The following is a 25,162-nucleotide window of genomic DNA, read 5'->3' on the forward strand; positions in this document are numbered from 1 at the left end:
GACTTGTTCTTTGTATGTGCTGCTATTCTGCCAGGACTCCGTTGAAAAAGAGATTTTTAATCTCAATGGGAGCTTTCCTGGTTAAATAAAGGTTTTTAAAAAAAACAACAGACATTCTGCACGAATGCTTATACAACCACCCATTACCATCCAACTTATAATACACATTTTTGTGCAACCATCAGGTTTTCTGGTGCTGTTGTCTTAACCTAGAAACCATCATTCACTACAGAACGTGAAAACAATTGTCAAATACTTTAATCTTTATTATTCTCTATTTATTTATCTTTTGTTAAACAATATTTAAGTAATTATATTTAATGTGATTAAACTTCCACAGATAAGGGTGTAGATGTCTATTTTTCACCCAGGATGGGCTAGACTAAGCGATCAGAGAGAGCCAGAGACACAGGAGCTAAAAACACACAAGCACAGGTTTGACGACATAAAAAGTTATATGAGAAAAGTGATATATATGCCAAAACACCATATTTAATATGCTCTCCCCCGGTAAAGGTGGAGGCTCTTTACTCATCCCAATTTTCAGCAATATTTAGCTTTTTGAACGGTAGCACACCCACTAACGTCCCTAGCAAGTTGACCACCACTCACTGATACTACAGGGGCTTTATATTACTAGGAAACCAATTCTGGGTTTTTTCCTCTAAAGTTAAAATCACATTTTAATCAACACCAATCTCACTCATGGCCTCTCTGGAATCCAACTGAGGGAAATCCGTCGTAGTAATGGAGAACTTTAATCCCCCACTGATAGTTATAATAATAAGTGTATCAGTCCTGATGTAAATTGAGAAGAAATCAGGAATTATGCTCTCTATTGGTCAGTTGTAAATCATTTAGTGAGAACATTTCAATAAGTACTCCTTAAAGATTTCCAAAGTTGCTAACTGTTGCATTTAACAGTAAATAAAATAACTTTTCGCTTTTAAAGCTGCGCCCGTGTCTGTAAAAAGTAATTTTTTGTTTTAAATCTATTGACAACAAGCTTTAAAACACTGATTTCTTTAAAGATTATGTTCAAGATATAGTCTGCACCCACCTCAAATTTTCAAGTTGATGACGACAGCCAGACGGGACCACTGGTTTTAGGACATCCTCCATCTTATTTGGTCCAGTCTGCTTTGTTTTGTCCCCTGGAAGATAAAAGTTGGTCTTAAAGGTCCGCGTCCTGCCTTTGTCAGAGCTTCGACTGCTTCTTACGGTGATAAACAACTGTCTGAACCTTATCGACCGAAACAGGCATAAGTCACTCACACATTGATTCCCAAATGACATAGTAATTTTAAAAAGTATACTCAAAAAAGATATAGTTGTAGAGTATGTTGTAACAGTTGATCTTTGAGTTGAGATTATTTAATCACAAAAATTAAACTATTATGCAGGATTTTTTTAATGCCATTTAGGCCCGCTGATGTTAAATTAAATACTGTGTGTCTGTTAAGGGGCAATAATGTGAAACAGCACCAGCCTTCATATAGGAATGATCAAATTAAGTGATATGTCCCTTTAAGGCAAAAGCAACACAATACAAAGACAGAAAAACAATATTTGGCTTTTCATGAACTTTAAGTAAACCACATAACCCTGGGTATTTGTGATGTGAATCATACCTGATGGATTAGTACATTTTCTGAAGTGCACATATTGCACTGCTCCAAGTTAATCCCACTGAAACCCGTAAACAGTCTGGGAGAAGTGTGCGAGTTCACATCAGCAGCAGCAATACAGAGCCAAGGAGTTGCTGGGAGTGAAGCCAGAGTGCAACATTGATTAGCAACATTATCACCTTTATTCCTACTGATTCAGTGCACACACATACGAATAGACAGACATCCAAGGTTATTGCAGGGTTCTTTCAGTTCAATATTGGCTGCTGCACCCAGAGTGAACTAAATTTTTTCAAGGTGTTGGATTTCTCACATAAAAACAAGAGGCTTTTTTTTTTGTTTCCAAGTGAGTCAGGCACTATTGCTTTGTGTTATGAGAATCTGAAGGACTCACCTCAAAGCCAGGTTCATTTCTCCTGCTCCAGCTAATAAACACAGTGAAAGGAGTCTCCTAAAGAAGCAGGAGAATTGATTGACTCTCTCTGAAGCAATCAAATCTCCTAAAATATCTCATTTTTGATGTAGTGTTTATTAAATCTTTTGCTTTTGTTATCCTGCTGTTTTGTTGACGTTTTCGACTTGGTTATTATGACCTCGTCACATCTTTCAGCATAATAAGTAAACACACTCAAACAAAAAAAAAATCAAATTATGATGGCACTATTTGTCCTATTTGTCTTTTTTAAAGTTTTGATATCAGCAGAAAGAAGAGCTCCTTTTCACCAGGGAATAGTAGTGTAATTGTTGTGTTCAATACATTAGTAACACTTGCAGATGCCCTTCTCTAATTCACCATTTAGAAATAAATAATAAATAAATAATAACAGGAAATGTTTGACATTTCAAAAAATACATTATTTGCTTTCTGCCGGTAGTTATATAAAGTCAAATAAATGCATTTTCTAAAATGTCAAACTATTGATTTAATCTGTCTGTTAAAGGGATAATTATCCATAGTTACTGTATTGACAACAGTAGACGGCAGTTGATATACCTCCAGTTTGGAGACGCAGGCAAAAGTACTTCTGAAGTTTAAGAAGGAGCACTGAAGCAGTTAACTCTGCTCTCTTCAAAGCCACCAGACTCCTTTCACGATAACAGTAATTTTACCTTGCAGAACACAGGAGTTGTTGGTCTACAATTGCATCGATTGCTTGGTTTGTTTGTGTTACTGTGTTACTTTGGTGAATCCGAACTGAACCTTTTAAACACCAAAGTCAAACAATAGCAAAAAAAAATTCACTGATTGAAGCAGCTCCTCTGTGAGGTAAAAAATACAGTTTTTGTCAAAGGAGTTTTGTGGCTTTGAAGAGAGCACAGATAACGGTTTCAGTTCCCCCTGTGTAAACTTATACAGGGCTGTCTGACAGCAAGGTAAAGCAGTGAAAAAAGTAATAAATCAAACCTAAACTGATATTGATGTTTTTTAGGTGACTAAAGTTTATTTTCCGTGCCCGTACTCCTGCCTGCTTCTCCAAACTGGGGCTGTGCTGACAGCCATCTAGTTAATACAGTGACTATAGATAAGCACCTCATACAACCCTACTTGAAAAAAAAAAAGATGAAAACTTCAGTAAACCTGGCAACAAAGTAGACAAGCAACTTGATTTAAAAAAATGCAGCATATAACTTTTTTAATTAATTCTCTTGAGTTACATTTATCAATACTGAAGGCTGGGGAGAACATAAAACAGCATTTACCGCTACACTGGTGAAGATGAGATGATAAAATCAAGCTTTTTTAATTGGGTTTACTTCATAAAATATTGCTTAAGCATGAATTCAGGCTGAGTTGATGACGTCTTCCGGCTCACGCTCAGTCAAAACCTGGATCCTGATCAAAGCTCGGGACTGTTTTCCCTTCCAGAGCTGCCCATTCAGCGCCATCATCTCATATCCAGCTTGTTATTACTCAAGCTAATCTGCCCTGTATTAGCAGTTTCATTGTTTGCCTGCATGTCAGCCACATTGTGGGCTGCCGTGGCACCTGAGCCAGAAGGCAGGTGATTAATGCTCGCAGGACAGAGTGGATAATAAACAAACAAAGCAGCCCGTTTGCTGTTCGAGGAAGCGGTGGCTGGCTCCTGCCATCTGTCGTGGAAATAACTTTGCTGCTGTTTGGTGGCATCAATGTGACAGAAGGATTTATATGAAATGAGAAGTAGAGCTAGGTTACCTTTGAATAGGTGTGTGCTTTACATAATGCACAGCTACTCTCTGTGTGTTTATAGCATGTCAGTGACCCTGGGTGTGATGCACAGATGTGCTGCATCACAGCTACAAGTCAGGCAGATCATAACAGATATTCATGAATATTTTTGAAATTTCTCCACCAGCCAACTGAATCAGTTTCAAGGAGCTCCTTCAGTTTGTTTTTGTTTGTTTTAAATGTTTAATTTTCTACTCATCACTTATTGATTAGGTTTGGCCCGCAAGGCTCTACAGATTTAAGGGATAGTTTTACAGAATGTGAAGGCTGGACAGACAACGCCCCCTGGTGGTATGGGTGGTATACTATGAACACGACTGTCACTATTACTTTTTAACGTCTATTGCAGGGACGGGCAACTTAAATGCTGGAGGGGACCACAATTTTTTATTGACACTACCACAGGGCCACATATAGGACACTTAACCAGATATGATGAAACTGCAATTTTAAATATGTTTACAGTGCAGTAACTTAACATATTTTGTGCTGAAATGCATGTATAACAGTATAAATAGGAATACAAAAGGTGAGAACCAAATAAAAAATAACCACTTCCTGTGATTTTTTTTTTTTTTTTTTTTTCTGTGAAAGAACAGCAGACCAACATTAATTGCAAGAAGTAATTTTGTGCATTTTTACATTGCACTTTTAAGATTTCATGCTCAAATGCATGTAGTTGTACTGAGGGCCACTTCAAGTGAGGGTGCAGGCCGTATGCGGCCACCGGGCCTCCAGTTGCCCATCCCTGGTCTATTGTATTAGCTTAAAAAGAAGCATTGCCATAAGTAGGCTTCTAATTTTCTAAGGAATAAGATAACCTTTTCTTCCCAATTACACAGCAGTGCAATCAGGGATTGAAGAAGTACTACGATATTGAGGACCCTGAGGTCATGTCTGGAAATTTTGGGGGTAAATTTGTTGAAGGTTTCAGGAACTTTTAGAAGGGGTTATTCTATGATTAAAAAGGAACAAGCACTGAGTTATTACATTGACTAACTTTGGGGCATAATTATTTTCAGATCAGTGTGAAGGGTTTGAATCAGCATTCAGACTTTCGTGCCAGTAAAATGTAATTTAAAAGGTAATTTAAGTGATAAATAAAATGTTAAAACGATTATTTGAAGGTGATATGAAGGCTCTCCTTGGTACAAACTATGTTTCCAGCTTCCTATGGTCCCCAGTTCAATATTGTGTTAACATTTGGGTCAAACTAATCGGGAGGTGGGGAATGACCCCATACAATGGTCCTCTTGTTAATATGAAGTCTTTCAGCATCTTTTAACTCACCGTTTTCTTTTTTTCCCAGCTCACAACTATACTGTTTTGGTTTATTTAACAACTCAGAGCCTGAAGAAGCTGGACTGTGTTTCATTACTGGCTTGGGAAATCGTACACATCATTGTACTCTGTATGCCACGGCTGAAATGCCATCTTTGTATGTTCACAGGCAGTTAGGCCATAAGGTGAACCCGTTTTTCGTTTCATCTCGTTCCCATGTCTGGGCACTAAATAATTTTTGGTTCTTAAAAAAGATATTTTGGTTTTCAACGAGAAAAAAAAAGTTCTCCTCTTGATATCCTGCAGTATTTTTTTAATTCGTGTTTAAAGTCGGGACTATTTCTTGCTTAGCGTAACAATATTTTCGCTCCGAGAGGTGACGGTTTTGTAACGTGCGTCACATTCGACCAATCAGGTAGCCTGCGCAGATTTTATACATTTATGGCTCTTAAAAAAAAACTGCAGGATATTTTGAGGAGAACTTTTAACCTAATGTCCACAATGGCATTGTCTATGCAAAAATGCAAAAAAAAAAGAGTAGTGCCCAGACGTGGGAACGAAAATCACTTTCTAGCCACTTTTTCCTGGTTCACCTTATGGCCTAAGTCTCGTTGGTTAGTTTTTAATCTATAAATGTATTCTTGGGCTGCTTCCCTCTTACCTGTGAGCATACATGTGTCGAAACCAAACTAAACATAGTCTACGCTCACAAATAACTTCTCTTGGTCAGTGTGACTGCTCCATACAAGTCTCTACTGAGGCTCCTTCAGTGTGGTGGTAATGGCTGTATTTGTATTTAATTGTTTATGTTAACTGTGTTTAAATGTTGTAACTTGTCACTTTTTATGCTGCTTTCTTGGAAAAGAGATTTTTTTTAATCTCAACGAGTCTTTTCCTGGTTAAATAAAGGATATATGTATATACACAGTGAGAGTTAGCAACTATCTAACGAGCTGACCAGATATACTTATTAGCTGCTAACATTCAAAATTTTGCCCCCAGGAGTCGGTGGAAACGAAAAAGGGAGCTAAAAGAAGACATAATTATGACTTATATTTATTCAAGTGGACCCAAACACGACTCCAAATGATAATGTTGCTGCTCGGTGTCTTAATAAAGTAACCGTTCGCTAACAAATTGCCACCGAACTTCTTAACAGGTATGAAGTCACGTTACGTCAGTTACGGCTTGTTGACGTAACGTCACAGCTGATTCCAGCTGCCCCCATCTGGACAAAAAAAATATTGCAGCTTTAAATTATTAAAAATCCTGTTTTTTGTTTTATTTTAAATCTTGGCTCATGCAATGAGTCAGATATTGCTGCTGGAGTCATTGTATTCAAATTGTGTTCTAACATAATAGCTTTTCAAGCTTTTATTGAATTTTTATTTTATTTTTATGAGCAATCACACATTCCCACAGTGGACATTTTGACTCGTCTGACACAGATGTTACTCATAACATGGGCGCTCGCTGTGTGCAGTTCAGATGGACCGGTTCCAGGGCTCTGGTATTGTGCCCGCTGGCGCACTGGCACAGCTTTTAGGAGACCCCTGAATGAAATGGGGCCATCGTTTAGGTTATTAGTTCCACCTGTGCTTTACCTGCCAGGAAAAAGCTCTCAGAAGATGTTTGGAAAAAAATGCTCTGCCATGTTTTTTTTTTTTACTATTCTGCCAAACATTTCCATCTAAAAACAGGAGTAAAAACACACACCAATAAAAGAATGTGTTGTATTTCTACTGCAACAACTAGCAGCACTGGGAATATTTTTGTAATATTGACCCCAGTGGGCCTTTTTTCTTTTTACAGCAGGCATTTGGGATTCATGAAATTAGGACAAACACAGGTGTTACTAAGAACACTTAATGATGGCTATGCTCACTGAGCGCCCCAGTTAGTGATTGTTAATTTAATTATGTACACCTGTGCATCTCCAACTAGGTCACGTCTTCGGCGACAAAGCCCATGCTTACGATGTTTAAAAGAGACGTGAAACCAAACATTTTTCAAAATACTTTATTTAAAAGGGAATCCCGAGCGTTAATATCTCATCTCCCTACCACCGATGTTTACTGTTATGTGCCATGAATAATAAAAGCTGCAGATGCAGATCTTATGTATCACAAAAAAAGATGCATATTGCAACAAATTAATACACGATTGGTAAGCAAGATATTTTTGTGAACATCATGCAGAGAATTTCCTAATTCAGACATCACAGGCAGTCAAATTAACAGTATAGTTTACACATTACATACCATTACATCACATTTGTGGTATACATTTGTGATGCCTGCTACAGCTAAAAAGGCAGTTTATACTGCACAGATACTCTCTCATGCATACTCACACACACTTAATACTTTTAAAGTTGCACATTTAACCACTCACGCTCACACAGATGCACAAAAACATGTATGTCGAGACAAAAAGATTAGATTTGGTCCCTAACAACCAGTTTGATCAGAGGGCACACAGGCAGTTATTCATTAGAACCAGGAAGTATTCAGTACCAAACTTATTCATTTTTTCTGTTTGTTTTCTTTGGGATTTTGGAGTTTACTTTGTCACACCCACATCCACACATATCTACAATAAGAAATAAGAATACATTTGTTTTCATAATTATAGGAGTCAGATTCAAGAATACAATCTTTGTTTCAGATCTCCATGTTTCTTTTAAATGTCTACAAATTATAGGTATTGTTCTCTGAACTTAAACTTGTTTTTCTTCTTTTCTTTGTCAACCTCTAAGTGGAGACATTGTTGCTGCACAATTTAATCCCATTACACAGAGCTGGCTTTTTTCCCCCACATAAAAATCAATGAATAACTCCCTCAGTTTTAAAACCACAGGCAATTTTCATATACATACTCGCACAAAAATCGACACCGTCTGGTGTCCGACATAAAAACACATTCATTTATAGTATATTACATATTTATACTGTGAGGGTAACTGTTTTTACCATACAAGGAAAACATCTTGCCATCAAAAAGATTAACAATTGCACATAATGGTTGGCTAAAGTATTTCAGCAACACAGGGAAACATTAAAAATGGCATTGTTATTAAAATAGGTCAACATTTGAACAAAATTGTACATTTGCTTTTCTTTATCCTATACAAAATGAGGACACCATTTTCTTCTCGGAATACAAAATGTAAGAAAAGCTGTTGAGAACATAAAAACAGGCAGATTTGTGTACAAAAAGATTTGTTTTAAAACAGACCCTTGCTTTTCTTCAGATTCTTCTGCTTCCAGTTTGGCAGAGCGTTGAACTCCACTCGACTCATCTCAAGAAGTTTCTGGAAAAAATTGAGAAACATAAATGTTACACGAGGCCAAATATGTGGCAACGTTTTGGTCCAGGTGCTAAAGAATGGACTGCTTTTATATAGTGCTTTTCTAGCCAACCAGACAAAGCTCTTTACAATTTGCCTCTTATTCACCAACTCACACACATTCTTACACCTGTGGCAGCAGAGCTTCTATGCAAGGCCAACCTTGTGATTGATGAACAACCTTCTCTACGTCCTGAGCCAAGGCCATCATAACATGTTTTCCATTAAAAGTGCTGTATATTGTATTATAGACTGCATCTCTTAGTGTCCATGAAATGTTTGGCACTTTTAAAATCTGTGTATGTATATTTCTGCATTCATGTGGTGTCGGAATAATCTGAAAATTTAGTTCGCGGCTGGAAAAATTCAAAAGTCAGAATAACAACTTGGAGAGTTGAAAACGTTGGTTTAATTTGCAGACTTAACATCAAATTATACAGGAACATGGCAGACATAATAAATGCAGAGTTTATGTAAATTCCTGTATGGCATATACATTTTTGCTTGTAATTTTTAATATTGTATAAAGTTGTAACCGTGTTGCTGTCCACATGAATTAACCTACAATCCTGATTCCCCAAAAAGTTGGGACGCATTGGTTTGCAAATCCTTTGCAACTACATTCAATTGAATACAGTACAAAGACAAAACTGAGAGGCGGCAGTCCCACTAACAACACATAAACTTTAAGCCTTCAAGCAGTAAAGTGTCCCACCTTAAAGTCCGGCTCAGACAGGTAGTCCTCGAGGCGTAGAGGGTCCACTCCCTCTGGTGGAGGTTTCCTGGTCAGCTCCTCGATGGAGTACTGCTGCTTGCTGAGCTGAGACAGCGCCTCCTTTACTAACATCACCTTGTTCTTGGAGCTCTCCGTCTGTGCACACATATAATTTACAGCAGGTAAACAAATGACTTTATTATCATTAATGCTCACAGTTAACTGCATAAAAGCAGAATTTACATTGCTAAAAATAGAAATACAGTCATGGAAAAAAATATTAGACCATTGTTTTCTACAATTTCTTGTTCAATTTAATGCCTGGAACAACTAAAGGTACATTTTTTGGAGAAATATAATAATAACAACAAAAATAGCTCATAAGAGTGTAATTTAAGAGCTGATATCTAGCCATTTTCCATGGCTTTCTTGATAATAACCAAAATCATTATCAAGAAAAACATGGAAAATGGCTAGACATCAGTTAAATTAAACTCTTATGAGCTATTTTTGTTGTTATCATTATATTTGCCCAAACAAATGTACCTTTAGTTGTATCAGGCATTAACATGAACAAGAAATTCAAGAAAACAAGGGTGGACTAATCATTTTTTCCCATGACTGTATATCTTCACATATATGTTAACATTTAAAAATACAACAATGCTCTTACATACAACCATGTATACATTAACAAATGCCCTAAAACAACAATATACAACTCAAATACCCCCAAAATATGGACAAAAAAAACATACAAACAAAAATAACACAAAAATATCTACTCTATGTTTTTTTTATTCCCTGAATTCACACTAAATATGATTCTGCATGCCAGTTTTAAATAGACATATCTGTGCGATGGCATTTTAACTGAACAGATCTGGTTGAGTGAGATGATTTGGATTCTTTCTGAGTGGACACGGAGCGTACGTGTCTCCTCTCTATGCTGTGATACTGGGACAGCTCTCCCTACCCCAACACTGACTTTTATAGTAAAAACTGAGACATCACACTGACAAAAAAATAAGTAAGCACCTTTGAAGTGATACTGGTGTCCCTCTCCCAGTATGGGAAGATGTTGGTGAAGGTGAGAGGTTCACAGCCTGCGAGGACCAGGTACGCCAGCGGGGGGCGCCGAGGGTTTTTCTCTGTGTAAAAGATATGTAAAACAAGCATTTGAGTCCAGGTAAAAACAAGTTTTCCCTTAATTTGTGTGCAAAGTCAACACTTAAGGATACAGTGAAACTAGTTAGTTTGGTCCTAAAACTGTGTCAAAGTTAAGTTGGACCATGAAGACCTCAGGTTCATTTTACCTACTGTAGTGTAAAGTCCACACCAAAATAACCAAAATATTATTGTAGAAAAGTATATAAAAATAGCTAAAAGTTATGACCAAACTACAACAAAAAGGTTTATAAACTATGTCAAAGCATTATGATGAAGTGATAACTATCTGATCTTAATCAGTCGGTATAATTCACTCCTCATCCTTCAAGTTATTACATCTTGCAAAATGTTGTGCAACTGCTTTTATACAGAGGACTTTAACCTTATTAAGGGCTAGTTGTCAGATTTAAGTTGTAACTTAAAGGCCTACTGTGGAACTGTTTCAGCTGGTGATACTCTTAAAATGTTATTCGAGCATAAACCCAAGATAGAAATTACATTCCAACTAGTCTACATTTGAAGTTATGCTTTTGCAACCCATCTACTATATAATATTTATCTATTCCTGCTGTATGGGAACAGGTAATGTGTGCTCAAATGACTGATGGCATTATAACAAAAGCAACATTTTTGAAGACTACTTCAAAAAGTGTTTAGCGGCAAAATTGTCCTGATCAGTTACTGCAGACAAACTAGTGGTGCATTGGTTGTCTGTGACCTCTGACCTTTGCAGTACTGCAGCACAGTCTCCATGGCACACTTCCTCTCGTTGTTCCAGCGGATCTTTGCAGAGCCGGTGCACAGTGTGTCTTCAGGCTGCCAGCCCTGCCACAGGTACACCTCCATACGGTTATCCAGCAGGAACAGAGCTGCAGAAATAAAACAGCAGAGCATTTACATGTATCTTTAACTTGTTTTTTACAACGGCTATTTAAACTTTGTCGTGGCAACTTTGACAACTGCACTAAGTTAATGGGTGAGCTGGCCAAACACAAAGCACTCAATACTCAGTTCAGCAAGTTTTATTAGCACATTCTTATTCCATACACCGCACAATTCCGAATGGCTCTTTTACAATACAACAAAGTCCCGTACACCGCTCGACTTATATCTGTTGTATTTCCCAACATTGATTCTTCAGCAAGACTCAATGCGGCCCTATCTTCCTGCCCTATACAACACATCAGGACAGAGCCCCCTGATCTACATGTTCCCCTCAGTCATGGTGTTATCAGAGTCAAGGCCCTAGTGAGTTCCCATAAGGCCTTGTGTCTTGAATATCAAGTAGGTCGCCGCCTACTTCTTGTACCACCATGACAGGAAGAACCAAATTTCCTTCACAACTTATTCTAAAATAACATATCAGAAATAGTTTTACATTGACCTATGGTTTCATAGAAAGCATCAAACAAATAATAAACATACTGAACTGTAGCATTGCTACAGGTGTGTGTGGTACCTGGCTGCTGTGCGGAGTAGAGGTTGTCCTGCAGGAATGGCATGGCCATCACTCCCTCCGTCGCCCTGGCTGGATACAGCTTCTCCTCCCCTTCAAACACCCCCGAGCTGGCGCTCAGCCGGAACAGCCGGGGTGTGTAGTTGTACTTCCCTGGATCTGAAGACAACACACACACACACACACACATCTTGTCACACATCAGCTCATAAAACCGTCAATAATTAACTTTCGGTAACCCTTTATAAATACCATCATTAATACATGTAAATTTATAGTTTATTAAACTTGAGTTATTTTACTGTTAACAATCACATGATAATTCATTTTTACTTATCATCATAAATGCTATTATGTAGGTTATTTTACAGTTTGTTGTTGCACACATTGTAACATTTTATTTAAAGTTTTTAGTTTTTTTAGTTTAATTTTAGTTAAAGTCATAAAGTCACAAGTGATGATTTTAACACCTTTTTAAATGGTAAATAACAAGTTTGTAAAGAAGCTATAAATATTATTTAGGTAGATCAGTGCACAAATAATCACTTGTTTATAGATCACAAATATAATATAATAAGTGGTCTATAAAGCATCCCATTACATTATTTTTGCCCTAATAAATATTTTAAGTGTTTGTTGCAACTTTATAATAGCTGTCCAAATAATGTTTATAGATTATTTACAAACTAGTTATTAATAATAAACAAAGTGTTACACATATTATCCATATATCTATAATTTAATGTTTAAATGTCTAAGATTTCTTAAAGGGTTATACATAATTTGGTAAACATTAACAAATGCTTAACACAATATATAAAATGTTATAATGTGTGTAACAATACAACAAATTAGAGCTATTTATTACTAATAATGAGGAAACATCATTAATGAACATTTCATTGTTTGTTAACAGTAAAATAACTTTTAACACAAGTTGTATTAACTATAATTTAATTAACTTAATTTATTAATGTATACAGGATGATTATTATAAAGTGTTACTGATGTTTCTCTCCATTTCCAGCTGATATTTGGGAGGTTACTGAGTGTTTTCATGTGAATGTGAGGCCGTACCTTGCAGCATACAGTCGTACGCCTTCTTCTCCTGCGAGCCCAGAGCCTTCAAAAACTCTGCAGGTTCAGATCCTTCCTCCACCTCCTCAACTTTCACACTGCTGCTGCTGCTCAGACCCAACTCTGAAGGACACCTTGAAAAACAACACAACGTAGAAAAACTGTCGGTCCGCATACTGTATTTCCTTCTACTGCACCTATTTATCCTCCTGCCTATTCCTTACCTCTGGGTGAGTTTGTCAGCAGCTCTTTTGGCCACCTGCCTGGCACTGGCATGTGCTTTACAGCCTTGCCACAAGTACAAAACGCCTTTCTGAGCGTTAAGAAGCACCAAGTTACCACGAGAGCGCAGACTGGCACGCTGGCAATCCACCTCCACCAGTGAGGCCTCCACCTCCGCCTCGCCACGGACACAGAACAACCTCCAGCCCCCTGCAGAGGTGAACCAGACGTGTTTAACACCACAGTAATGTATTTATGTGACTTTACAAAGTGTGTGGTAATACTTAGTTTGAGTCAGCATGGTGTACAGTGAAGCCTCTTCATTTTATCAGCAACAATAAATTATTTTTTTTTACCTGTGTTTTTGGCACTGTCCTCTCTGCTGCCCTTGTGGATGATCAACCCTCCCTGGAAGAGCTGGAGGAAGCACGGAGGCTCTTTTCCCTGAGTCACCAACACCTGACAGCCAATCACATACAAACAGATGAAGAAAGACACTTTGAACACACAACCATTTATGTGTTCATATTAGGGTTGTCACGATACTAAAATGTTCAACTCGATACCGATACTCAGGAAAATATTCAATACTCGATACCATTTTCGATACCACAAGGATAAAAACAAAGACCCCAAAATTTAACAGAAACATTTTTATTAACAAGAAAAGTGTAACATGTAAAAATTAACAGAACCACAGGTTAAATATTTATAATAAAAAACTGTTGTGCAAAAAGAAACTGCAACTATGATAACAAGCTTCAGATACTCGATACTTTTGAAAATGAGTATCGTATCCGGATACAACGTTTTAGTATCGATACTTTTTTGAGTATCGATGATTGATTGGTGAATAGATAAGGAAACACTAGCTAAATATAACAGATGCCGTAAATTGCCAGTAATCAGAGTTTGACAGTTTTCAGCTTGATTGGCCAAGACTGGTGATGGCTGATCAGTCTCAGATACAGTAATAAACTACTGTCACAGCCACACAAAGAGTGAGGCCAACTTTACAGCTTTCTCGCTAGATTTTGAGACTTTTCAGCACCTCTTACTGTCTGAATTTCTAAAAAGAAACTAAGAAAATTTACGGACTGATTAGAGACTTAGAGGCTCCTCTTTCCCTCTCTTTTTGCACTATACACAGTCAGGAGTCAGTGAGGCAGGAAGGAGGATGCCACTTGCCGCTGGAGTAGGCGTTAAGATAAACACACCTTTTACATTCTTTTAAGTACATACAGTGCCTACATACACAGTTTAGTGTTTTATTTTATCTGATTCTTCTGATATGTAACTGGAAAACATTCGATGTAAATAAATGACATTAGGTGTGTTGTTATATAGCTCTGTTGCACCTGTTCTCTTTTGGGAAAGTCAAAGTAAAAGCATAACCATTCATTTATTCAAATTAATTTTTCCGGGAGAGGGTCGGGTAACCTGGTTTTGTTTGGGAGCAATGTATGTTTAATTGTCAATTTCAACTCTTAGAAAAAATGAAAATTGAAATCAGCAGGTCAGGAGTTTTAAAAAATGGGGGAAAAAATCAGCCTAGAAAATTCCCATTAAAATATGACATTTAACTTTGTGTGGCTGTGATGAACTGATACCCACTTGTGAGCCCCTGTGGCTGCCCAGCTCCACTGTCATTAGAGCCGACGTCCCTTTCTCACTGACGCTGGAGCGACCGCCTTGCCAGAAAAAACAAGCCGTCCTCTCTCTTCCTGGAGCTCCCGCACTCAGCTCCCCAGGTTTCTGTCTCTTCCCCACTGATAAAACAAGACAGAAGGCACAGATGCTGTGTTTCAGTTGCACTCCATCACGACTTACAAGTGAAGTCAGGCGGATACGAATGCCATTAATCTTCTCCTAGGTCTTACTACTTCTTTTACATGATACTTAAACCTCCCATTAACATGTGCACTGTTTATTCTTCAGGCTTCCCCTGTGCCAAACACATGACTCACCGAGTGTGGTGATAGAGTACTTCCAACGGATGATGTAGGCGTCGGCCTCGTGCAGTTGGCCCAGGCTCTCCTCAGGCAGTTCCTCCTCACCGTGCTCTTTGATGTGCCAGGCGTCCACAGCTACTGTGGCCAGCTCTGCCTGTCTTCCATCGTCCGCCCTCACGATGCCGTGACCCCGCTGGACATTCACCCCCTCCAGAACTGTCTTCACCGGCTCTGGCTCGTTGTCCAGCAGGGCCTTGGCGTCACATGGCTGCAGGTCCAAGTCAAATGAGGGGCGTTCAATGGAGTGGATAGGACTCTAAACCAAAAAAAAAATCAAAAAAATATTGGACAGTTTTGTTACTTTACAGAAGCGGTGTTCTTGTTTCCCTTGATGAGATTGTCAGATACCTACGGATCAACAACCAAAACAGACATATGATAGAGTCCCTGCTAAAAATAAAAATGTACAGGTGCATTTCAATAAATTAGAATATCATAGAAAAGTTTATTTATGTCAGTTATTAATTCAAAAAGTGGAAATAACACATTATATAGATCCATTACACACAGAATGAAACATTTCATGGCTTAATTTATTTAATTTCTTCTAACTATAATGATTGTGGCTTACATCTAATGAAGGCCTAAAATTCAATGTCTCAAAAAAATTGAATATTACAAAAGACCAATTTTAAAAAGTACATTTTAAAGTTAATATGTTCAATATGGAAATGTTGGCCTCTGAACAGTATGTCCATCTATATGACTCAATACTTGGTTGGGGCTATTTGACTTGAACTACTGAAAATGGACTTTTCCATCATATTCTAAAGTAATGAGATGCAGCTGTAAACACCCATAGTTTGATCTCATTTACCTTGCTTTCCTCTGCTTGAAGTGCCTCCTCCTTTTTCCTCTCAGCCCAGTCCAGGAACTTCTCTCTGAACAAGGACGTTTCATTGTGCTCAGACAGCCGGCCAAACAGAGTCCAGCTCGGACGACCCTCCCCCTGCCTGGAAATCACACACACAATCACACAGGGAAATCATGTAAAAACCTCTGTGCAGCTGTACTGGCAGCATAAAACCACTAGGGGCTACAATAACACAGCTAATAGTTGAACAACCTATACTTTCCATTCATGCCCACTTTAGATCAGATAAAACTGCATTTATCAGTGCCCAAAAGTGCAGCACAGTGTACTTGCATAATCGTGTTTAATGCTATGAAAAGGTGATAGTATTAACACATGATACTCACTGAGGCACCTCCGTATCTGTGCAGGAAGCATCTAAAGGGTTGACTCTGCAGTTGCTGTAGTCGTAGCTGCCGCTGTAAAGCTGTTTGCCCAGTTTCACAGCAACTTTTCTGTCACCCAAGGGCACGTCTTTTCCGTGCCATACGTACACTTCGCCGCCAAAATCAAACACTAAGACCTGGTGTGGCATTTTGACAACAGGGGAAGTGGGACAGAAGATGGATTACAGTTATTACAACATGCAGAACTACAGAAACAATATGTGTTTAAATGTCTGTTTGGACTGTTTAAGGTGCTTTATGAACTTCTCTAACTGTACCAGGTGAAAAATGGATCAAAATAGTTTTCCATTATTGTCAAAACTACCCAGACAGATGAGGTTATTACTCCATTAGTGGTGTCACCTCTTTAGAGTCGAGCAAGGAGACACTCGGGATGGAGGCCCAGGCATCTTCATGAGGTACAAGTTTGTCTCCCTGAAGTCTGTACACCCCGATAGAGTCTAACACCCCACTCTCATACAGCTCGTCCTCCTCCGGCTCTCCTGCCCCTGTAACACACACACACACACACACACACACACACACAGACACACCACACACACACACACACACACACACACACACACACAGACACAGACACAGAGCACAAAGAGCAGAGTAAGCATATGTGTAGGGTGCCAGGGGGGCTGAGTGGTAAAATCCCTGAAATGCTGAGGTGTTCTTGTGTATGGAAGTCCATTTAATGCCAATGTAATAAAAACCAGTATATTTTGAGAACGTTTCTCATTTTTCAAGATACTAAGACATTATTTTGAGATAGTGAATCATATTTTGAACTCATTATTTTAAGACAGTCAGTCATATTTCTTACTTGTTTATTTTGATATAGTAGGTCATATTTTAAACTCATTATTTTGAGGTAGTAAGTCATATTTTTTTGTCATTATTTTTTGATAGTAAGTCATATTTTTAACTCACCACATTGATAGTAAGTCATATTTTTAACTCATTATTTGGAGATAGTAAGTCATATTTTTAACTCATTATTTGGAGATAGCAAGCCGTGTTTTTTTTTGCAATATTAAGTTATTATTTTGAGAGTTGCTCAATATAATCACTTACAGGATCTTTTTTACCCATCTTATTTTTTTCTTTTACGGATAGAAATGGGCTTTTTATACTTAAGGAAAACAACAAATTTAAAAAGCACATTGTAAAAAAGTGTAAAGTGAAAGCTGCATTTGTCAGTGACTTTCAATAAAAATTCCCTAACAGCTAATTTTGTTTATACTGTATCAACCTGTGCTTGCGCTTGGTCTAAATAAAAACAGCTTGTGCTGATGTGACAGACAGAGGCTGCGTGTGTATGAACCTCTGTATTTGGTATGTCCTCCCAGGAGGCTCCAGAACTCTTTGGCCCATCTGCTGTCAGTGTTGATGCCCTCCTCCAGCACTGTCACCTGGGGCGCCTTACACCCGAGGTCCCTCTTGGCCTGAACAAACGCTGCCATCTCCGACGCCTGGTCACACAAAGAATACATGTCACATCTGTATTCAAGTGGAGAGATTATCATGCTGTTTTAAACCCTGTGTTGAGGATCTGTACCTTAGCTTTCTCAATGACGTTGGCGAACTCTCCGCTCCACATAAAGCAGTGCTTTGGTGTTATGAGGAGGAAGCAGTCGCCGCTGTTTAGCGAGTGGGCTGTGGGCTCCATCAGGCGCACCTGGACGTGCCTCCGACCTACAGACAATGGCAGAGCAGTTTATACTTCCAGATTACAGCAACCTTAATCTGAAACAGGAATAATCGCTGATAAAGATCTGTCTAGGGATGGGCGTTTGGAAGGATCTTGCCAACTCGATAATCTATCTAACATTAGCAATCAATTAATTGATTAATCACTGTGTTTTTATACATACTCCAGAATGTGTAATATACTAACTGTATACTGTATAACTGTACAAAAGCCTGTTTTGATAATGGACGCTTTTATTTTGAAAGGACAAATAGAGACTTCCTGTTGATTATAAAACTAACTCAAGTGAGATTAAACTGTAAAGATAACGTCAAGGAGTTCAATGTTTAACTTTTAGCCCCAGAAGAGGCCTGAGGTTAGTTTTCACACTAATCTTGCATATCAAAGTGTGTTTTGTGCTTAAATGAGTTTTGGATAAAATTAAACCTAATAATTAATGCCAGCAAGGTTTGATACAGTAAGCTAGTTTTGCTTTATCCAACTTAATTCTCAGCTCATTGGCTTATTCATGTACGGCCACAATTGAACGTTCGGCCATGTTTCAGTTGATTAATTACTGATAGTAAGTGAGTCATAGATAAAATAAAAAAAATACACAGATCGATTAAAAATTCCACGTGATCGACCAAATTCTTCATGACCATTAATCGATCATCGATTAATTATTCCCATCCCTAGGTCTGTCATTCTTAAGAAATTCACCTAAGAGTTTGCCTTAACAGTACTTTTAAAATTGAATTTGAATTATTTTTAAAACATTATATATATATTTAATAAAAGAAAGAAAGAGACATTTATGAAAGGGAGACAAATTAACAAGCCCTGGTAAGTGTAAATGCTTTTTTCTCTTCATCCTAAATGGCTATAGGTGAAAGATTGCCTCTCTCGCCTATATTCAACACATGTTTATGGAAAACAAACACAGTTCATTATGTGTTCTGACCTTTGATGCGAATGAGCATGAGCTTGTTGAAAGGCAGTGTACTGTTGTTGGTCACAACATCGGTGGATTTCACGCTGCGCAGGTTGACCTTGCGGAAGTTCTCCTTGCTGGCGAGACCCGCCAAGGCCACATCAGCCAGGTTGGTTTTGGAGTGTTTTGCCACTTTGAGGGAAAGGGGGAAAAAAAGACAGAATGAGACATGAAGACACAGTTGAACTGACACTGATGATTACTCTTCCTTAATCTAATCTTACATCTCACTAATTATAACAAATAAAGACAAAAATCTGATTCATAATATAGATCATAATATGTTTTATATGTTTAATGTTACTTGTGCTGCTGCAACACCTGAATTTCCCCCAATGGGAATCAAGAAAAGAAATATCTTATCTTGTCGTGAGAGAAAGGACATGTTTTCTAATTTTTTTGTGTGTGTGAGCCACACGAGACAGCCTTTATACAGCTGCGGTTCTCACTTCCTCTTCTTTGTCGCGTAACCTGTAAAAAGTCACTGAGGTCAGACTAGTCTGTGATGAGTATCTATAGAGAGGAACTGAATATAGGAAATACGTGAGCAGCAGATTAAAGTGAAAAGTGAAAATACAGTAAATGAATATCAAGTAAGTAACAAGTACAGCTGCTCGTCGCTTCAGAACAGTTTCAGTCCTTGAGTACAGCTGATTGGTATCCAGCTTCTGCCTTTGTTTTCATGCAAAGTGTTGACTGATAATAAACACCTTCATTTGTGTTTGAGGAAGGAAACCTGTTTTGTGGTAGATTGTTGTAGATTGGGACAGTTTTTTTTTTGTTTGCAATGTCCGCTAATGTCTGCTTTGGTGTCCTGAGAGTTCCTTCTGTCTGTATGTGCAGGACACAATAAATAAACAACATATATAACCACGTACTTGCAGTGGGTTAATAAGTGCGTAATCTGATGGGAAATTAAAGTGGCTTTATTTTTTTTTTAAATTTAAGTATTAAAATGGTAATGTTATTCTTTTGCAATTTTTTGCCTTTATGTTATTGTGAAAGACAGGAAGCACACTGCAACCTTCAGAAAACAAGTCTGCTTAAAAACAACAAAATCAGCCCATGAAGTTGGAATAAAATATTTTTTTACCTCTTTCCAGTGAATATCGACATATAATCGACATACTATGATATGACTTTTTTTCAGTTTTTGAACATCCCATAATATGTTTTTTTTCTGTAATTTCCGACCACATTATGCTTTAATATGTATCAACATACTATAATTGACACAACTGAAGCATTTTAAAATTTGACCATTGTCGACAAAAATCAACATGCTATAGTATGCCTTTTTTTCTCATTCATTTGGGACATCTCATAATTCTCAAAACTTTATTAATCAATCTCTTCCAAACAAATCTCAATAAAAATGAAACCGCAATTAACAGAGGATTGTGTCTGAAAACAAAGTTGTTCCAACTTTATGGGCAACCGTGTATTTTGATAGAGTCATCATACAGCGAAGTTTGGGGAAGGATGCTCCCGATTCAAGGCTGGTTTAAACAGATGATCTGACCAAATGAGTCTGTAGTGTGAGGTGTTTGATATTTATGACTAAATCTGGTGGTGTGAAAGGCAAAGTAATAGAATATTGAGCAGAAAACAGTAATTAAATAAATAAAAATCGGTTAAATCGTTAAGAAGTTCTAGTGTCCACCAGGCATAAGACTCTTAAGCCTAGCTATGGTGAGAACCACAGAGAGTCTGAGCAATCTTACTCCTCTCCACTTGGATCCTCTTGGTCTCCAGTGAGGCTACGTTGAGCCTCTGCTCGGTGTAGACCTGGCGGATGTCGTTGCGTGCAGCCAAAGCCCGCAGAGGGTTCCTGGAGCCCTGGTTCCTCCTGTTTGGTCGCACTGCTCGCTTGTGTTCTGCTACGGCCGAGGTGAGCCTGAAGACACACATACACAGCCGTTATTTCTAAGTCAAGTAACCACCTCAGAATGACATTAACACAAATTAGGACATTAATGACATAGGTCATTAAGATGGTCCAACTCATTTTATTATTATTATGATTATTATAAACTGACTTTGGTGTTTCGGTCTGGATCTGGCTGAGGTCCTCCTCCGTCAGAACCACGCCGGAGTCCTGGAGTGCCGACGGTGAAACGGATCTGTAGAAGTTGCCGAACGTCTCGTCATCATCCAGGGTCATCACCTCTTTCTCCATCTCTGCCGTCACCTCAACGGTGGATGTTTTGCTTTTGCTCACACCTGACACACCCACCGTGGCAGGAAACATGAAGGTTGGGACAGGAAGTGTTACACACAACGTTTCTCTTTCTAATGCTGATTTTGGAACAAGGTCAAATCTTTCTTTTAGAAAATGCATATCCATAATATTCAATATACACTTTGGTTATGGCAGAAAAAGGGAGTCAAGATTGAAATTAAACATGTGTGGAATAATAAATTGTAATGCATACATGTACAATAGATCCTGCATTTCACTATGTATGATTAAATATAATCTTATGTGTTAAACAAACAGGTACCTTTATTGTGGAGCTTGTCGAGGAAAGACTCAAGCTTGTCGAGTCTTTTATCTCCCTCTACCTTGACATCAGATCTGCTGGAGATTTCTGTGCAGCAAAAACAAATAGAGGCCTAGTTAATTGTGGTTCGCTTGTAAAAATACACGATTATTTTTGGGAATTAAAATAGCTTTTAAAAGACATTAAATGCTTTTGAAATTACTACAAATACAGAAATGAATCACCTGGACTTAGCAGGACATTGTAAAAACACACGGTCAAAAAAGTTCAAGCATCAAGATTGTTGTTCATAACATCTGCTGTCGTATCAGATTAATCACTTTATTGATTAACTGAATGACTCACACATAGACTGTAAGTTAAAGGGAATGTCTACTACCTTCATGAGGCTTCACAGGTGTGGCATTACATTTCTTTAGGTGTGTGAGAGGTGACTCTTCCTTTCCGGTATCTGTCACAAGACCTAGAGGAATAGAGATGGAAAATTATGGCGGCAACCTAATTGTCAAGAAATTATTTTGTCTAAAAAGTCAAGAGTTGCATGTTTAAAATGTCTTGATTTGTCTTCAGTCCAAAAGCGCAAAACATTCTGCTTACGTTCACGTATGAGGAAGACATTACAGAAACTAAAAATCTATTATAAAAGCATTTTGCAAGAAAAAAACTAGTATTACATTACATTTCTTACTGATTCATTTTCTTTCAATTGATCATTTTAGCTCTAAAGGGAATCATTCATCATGTGCATGACACACAGTATGTAACAACCCTGAAGATATCCTATCTCAGGTTGGCTGAGTGCCTCAAAGTGTATGCAAGATAAAAGTGACGCAATTGCTATATGTGGTGTTACAAGAGATCAATGATCATTTATCCATTTTCACAAAACTTGATTGGTTAGTTGCTGATTTTTTCCGAAGCAGAGACCTGAAAGGAACTTTAAGAAGTCATGTAGCAGCACAAAGAGTTTGCAAGACTGACTTGGCCTCTCACAGCAGAACAATAAGCATGCTCCACTCATGTCAAACCAAACTGAATAAACACACTGCAGCTTCACCTCTCTTGGCCATGCGTCCAGCCACGGTGAACTGGACCGAGTCGTTGGCTGCTCCTTTGCCTTTGTTCTTCCACTGCTCCTCCTTGTCTTTAAGGATCTTCATCCTGTCTGCCAGAGACACCTTGGGCGCCAAATCTACGTTGGATTTCTGTTGGAACAGTAATTCAAATGCATATTCAAATATATGCACTAATTTGCAGGACATAAATCTGAAAATTGGCTAAAGCAAATTGAAACGTCATCAATTTAGTTTGTTTGTATATTAGAACTGGGATATCTGCTTTTTTCATTTCATTAATCAGTAAATACTGTCAAAAGCCATTAAAAAAAATAATTTTCATCATGTTATTAGGAACAAAATGTTGTATAAATCAGGGTATAAATGATATATAGACAAAACAGTCTGCAAAAAACCTTCAGAATATAGTTAGGAATAAAACTGGTAAGTTTGGTGTCTGTTAGTGTAGCTTAAATTGAGATTTATGGTTCAGTTCTAATTTTGAGAAAACGGCCTTTAAAGACTTCATACATTCTTAATGGGAATTTCTGGTTGAAGACAAAATATTGAATCTAATTCATAGCAACAACAATATAAAACATGTAAAATACATAATATTGTGCAGGAAAGTGGGAGCTTTCTAATGGTGCCTGTGATGACGAGGTTTAGACTACGCTTGCGGTACTGTGCGCTGCAATAGAGCGGTAACTTTTAGTGTATTTAGGAGAAATCTGGTGCAAATCAGGTGCAAATGGATCAAATATAGTAAAATATACACCTAAATGTTTGTTTTGGATGTTTTCTTGCCACTATTCTGAGAGAAGACATGTTATGGGAGAAAAAATAGCCCAAAACCTCAAAATAGACCAGTGCATGAAAAAACAATGCTGCCTTAAGGAATGCAGGTCATGAACTCTACTGTTCATTTACTTCATAAAGGAACAGACAGTTACGAGGACACAGTGAAGTAATCAAGATAGAAGAGACTACTGGTGATTAATGAAAGATCCCATTGCTCTCTAAATATTCATACTACTACATCCAAAAAGTTCTAACAGTGTTATTCACACTCTATTTTTACAACAGCAAAAAAACATGAAGAATGTGAAGCCCTCACAATAAAACACCAAAACTGAACCAAGGTCATCCATCACCACTATCCATTAGTGTTTTCCTTACGTGATTTACTCCTGCTGCCATTTTTGCACCTGAACTCCACCATTAAAAATGAATTAGCAGCGGTTTACTGCCCCCCCTGGTCCCACTGGACCCCAGAGCTGTTTTTAAGTAATTAATGATATTCCACTCCTAAATATTTGAAGCGTTTTATGGCCCTTCCTGGGTTTTTACTGGCTGCCACCCCTTATTCCTTCGCTAATAATGAGCAATTCACTGTGTGTAATGTACCATGAGTTACACACAGTATCTCAACACTATGACTGCACAGGAGAAACACACAGAAAATACATTCTAAGCAGAAAGACTGCATGAAGAAAAGTTAGTGCACAAAACAAGCAGCAGATAACAGAAAAAACTCTACATAGTTGCTGCTTGCATGTATTTATGTGTATATTCTTGGATGTAACAACAAACAGCAGCAGGAGATGGAAGTAAATGACAAACAAATGATCTGGATTACCAAAAGCCAAACAGCTCGTTACAGTCAGAGAGGAATTTTCTTTGTGGATGAATGATGATCTGTGTGATCTGCTGACTGTCACACTGAAATTCAAAGCATCATCTTTACTGTAAGCTCTGCAGAGTCATCTTAAACATTCACAGATGTTGGCAGCTTTAAAGCAAAAAATATGTCTATGGTTAAAGCGGTGAACTGCAGCTGCACTGATGTCAATGTGGTATTAGAATGGGAGAATGCAAAATCAGCACTATATCCCCAAATTTATGACATTACATTAATAATAGCATAGGCTGAATGATTTGATGGGCTTCTCTGGCTTGGCTCTGTCCTGGTTTGATTCCTACCTGAAAGGAAGCTCATTCAGTGTATCCTGGCATGGACAGTTGTCAACTTCGCATTGCCTCACCACAGGGGTCCCCCACGGCTCAGTGCTGGGGCCCCTGCTATTCTCTATCTACACCACCTCTCTGGGTCAGATTATCTGCTCACACGGCTTTTCCTATCACTGCTATGCAGATGACACTCAGCTCTATCTGTCATTCCCTCCTGATGACCCCTTAGTCTCTGCACGGGTCTCTGACTGCCTCTCAGACATCGCCACATGGATGAAGGCACATCACCTCCACTGAACCTTTCAAAAACTGAACTGCTGGTCCTCCCTGCTAAACCTACAATCCACCATGACATCAACATCAAAATTTAGTCTTTGTGTCTTGCCCCCATCAAGGTGGTGAGAAACTTAGGGGTGATGATTGATGACCAATTCACCATTTCCTGTCATGTTGCCTCAGTTGCCCGGTCATGCCGCTTTGCAGTTTAGAACAGCAGAAATATCAGACCTTACCTAACTCAACATGCTACTCAACTCTTGACTAGGGATGGGTACCGAATTCGGTACTTTTATAGGTACCGA

At 38.2% G+C, this 25,162-nt stretch overlaps 1 protein-coding gene and 1 long non-coding RNA gene across 2 annotated transcripts in view; both read right to left on the bottom strand.

The window, feature by feature from the left end:
* Positions 1 to 261: 261 nt before the first annotated feature.
* Positions 262 to 2,078, bottom strand: LOC131958978 (uncharacterized). Its single transcript, XR_009389369.1, has 4 exons — positions 2,023 to 2,078; positions 1,632 to 1,762; positions 1,061 to 1,154; positions 262 to 415 (listed from the first exon to the last, which is right to left on the bottom strand). It is a non-coding gene; the product is annotated as an uncharacterized LOC131958978 (long non-coding RNA).
* Positions 2,079 to 7,121: 5,043 nt separating this feature from the next.
* svild (supervillin d) overlaps positions 7,122 to 25,162 on the bottom strand; it is a 54,296-nt gene continuing 36,255 nt past the window's right edge. The window contains exons 9-29 of the mRNA XM_059324055.1: positions 22,613 to 22,760; positions 21,935 to 22,018; positions 21,556 to 21,642; positions 21,091 to 21,274; positions 20,776 to 20,948; positions 19,022 to 19,183; positions 17,926 to 18,062; positions 17,692 to 17,839; positions 16,722 to 16,867; positions 16,320 to 16,495; positions 15,937 to 16,072; positions 15,075 to 15,375; positions 14,722 to 14,876; positions 13,464 to 13,566; positions 13,110 to 13,317; positions 12,886 to 13,019; positions 11,812 to 11,967; positions 11,078 to 11,221; positions 10,221 to 10,333; positions 9,183 to 9,338; positions 7,122 to 8,431 (exon numbers count right to left, since the gene is read on the bottom strand). Coding sequence (XP_059180038.1) covers positions 8,345 to 8,431; positions 9,183 to 9,338; positions 10,221 to 10,333; positions 11,078 to 11,221; positions 11,812 to 11,967; positions 12,886 to 13,019; positions 13,110 to 13,317; positions 13,464 to 13,566; positions 14,722 to 14,876; positions 15,075 to 15,375; positions 15,937 to 16,072; positions 16,320 to 16,495; positions 16,722 to 16,867; positions 17,692 to 17,839; positions 17,926 to 18,062; positions 19,022 to 19,183; positions 20,776 to 20,948; positions 21,091 to 21,274; positions 21,556 to 21,642; positions 21,935 to 22,018; positions 22,613 to 22,760 — 3,138 coding nt within the window. The 3' untranslated portion in view covers positions 7,122 to 8,344. The remainder of the gene's footprint in view (positions 8,432 to 9,182; positions 9,339 to 10,220; positions 10,334 to 11,077; positions 11,222 to 11,811; positions 11,968 to 12,885; positions 13,020 to 13,109; positions 13,318 to 13,463; positions 13,567 to 14,721; positions 14,877 to 15,074; positions 15,376 to 15,936; positions 16,073 to 16,319; positions 16,496 to 16,721; positions 16,868 to 17,691; positions 17,840 to 17,925; positions 18,063 to 19,021; positions 19,184 to 20,775; positions 20,949 to 21,090; positions 21,275 to 21,555; positions 21,643 to 21,934; positions 22,019 to 22,612; positions 22,761 to 25,162) is intronic.

Source organism: Centropristis striata, chromosome 21 (genome assembly GCF_030273125.1).
Source record: "Centropristis striata isolate RG_2023a ecotype Rhode Island chromosome 21, C.striata_1.0, whole genome shotgun sequence".
Classification (NCBI taxonomy): domain Eukaryota; kingdom Metazoa; phylum Chordata; class Actinopteri; order Perciformes; family Serranidae; genus Centropristis; species Centropristis striata.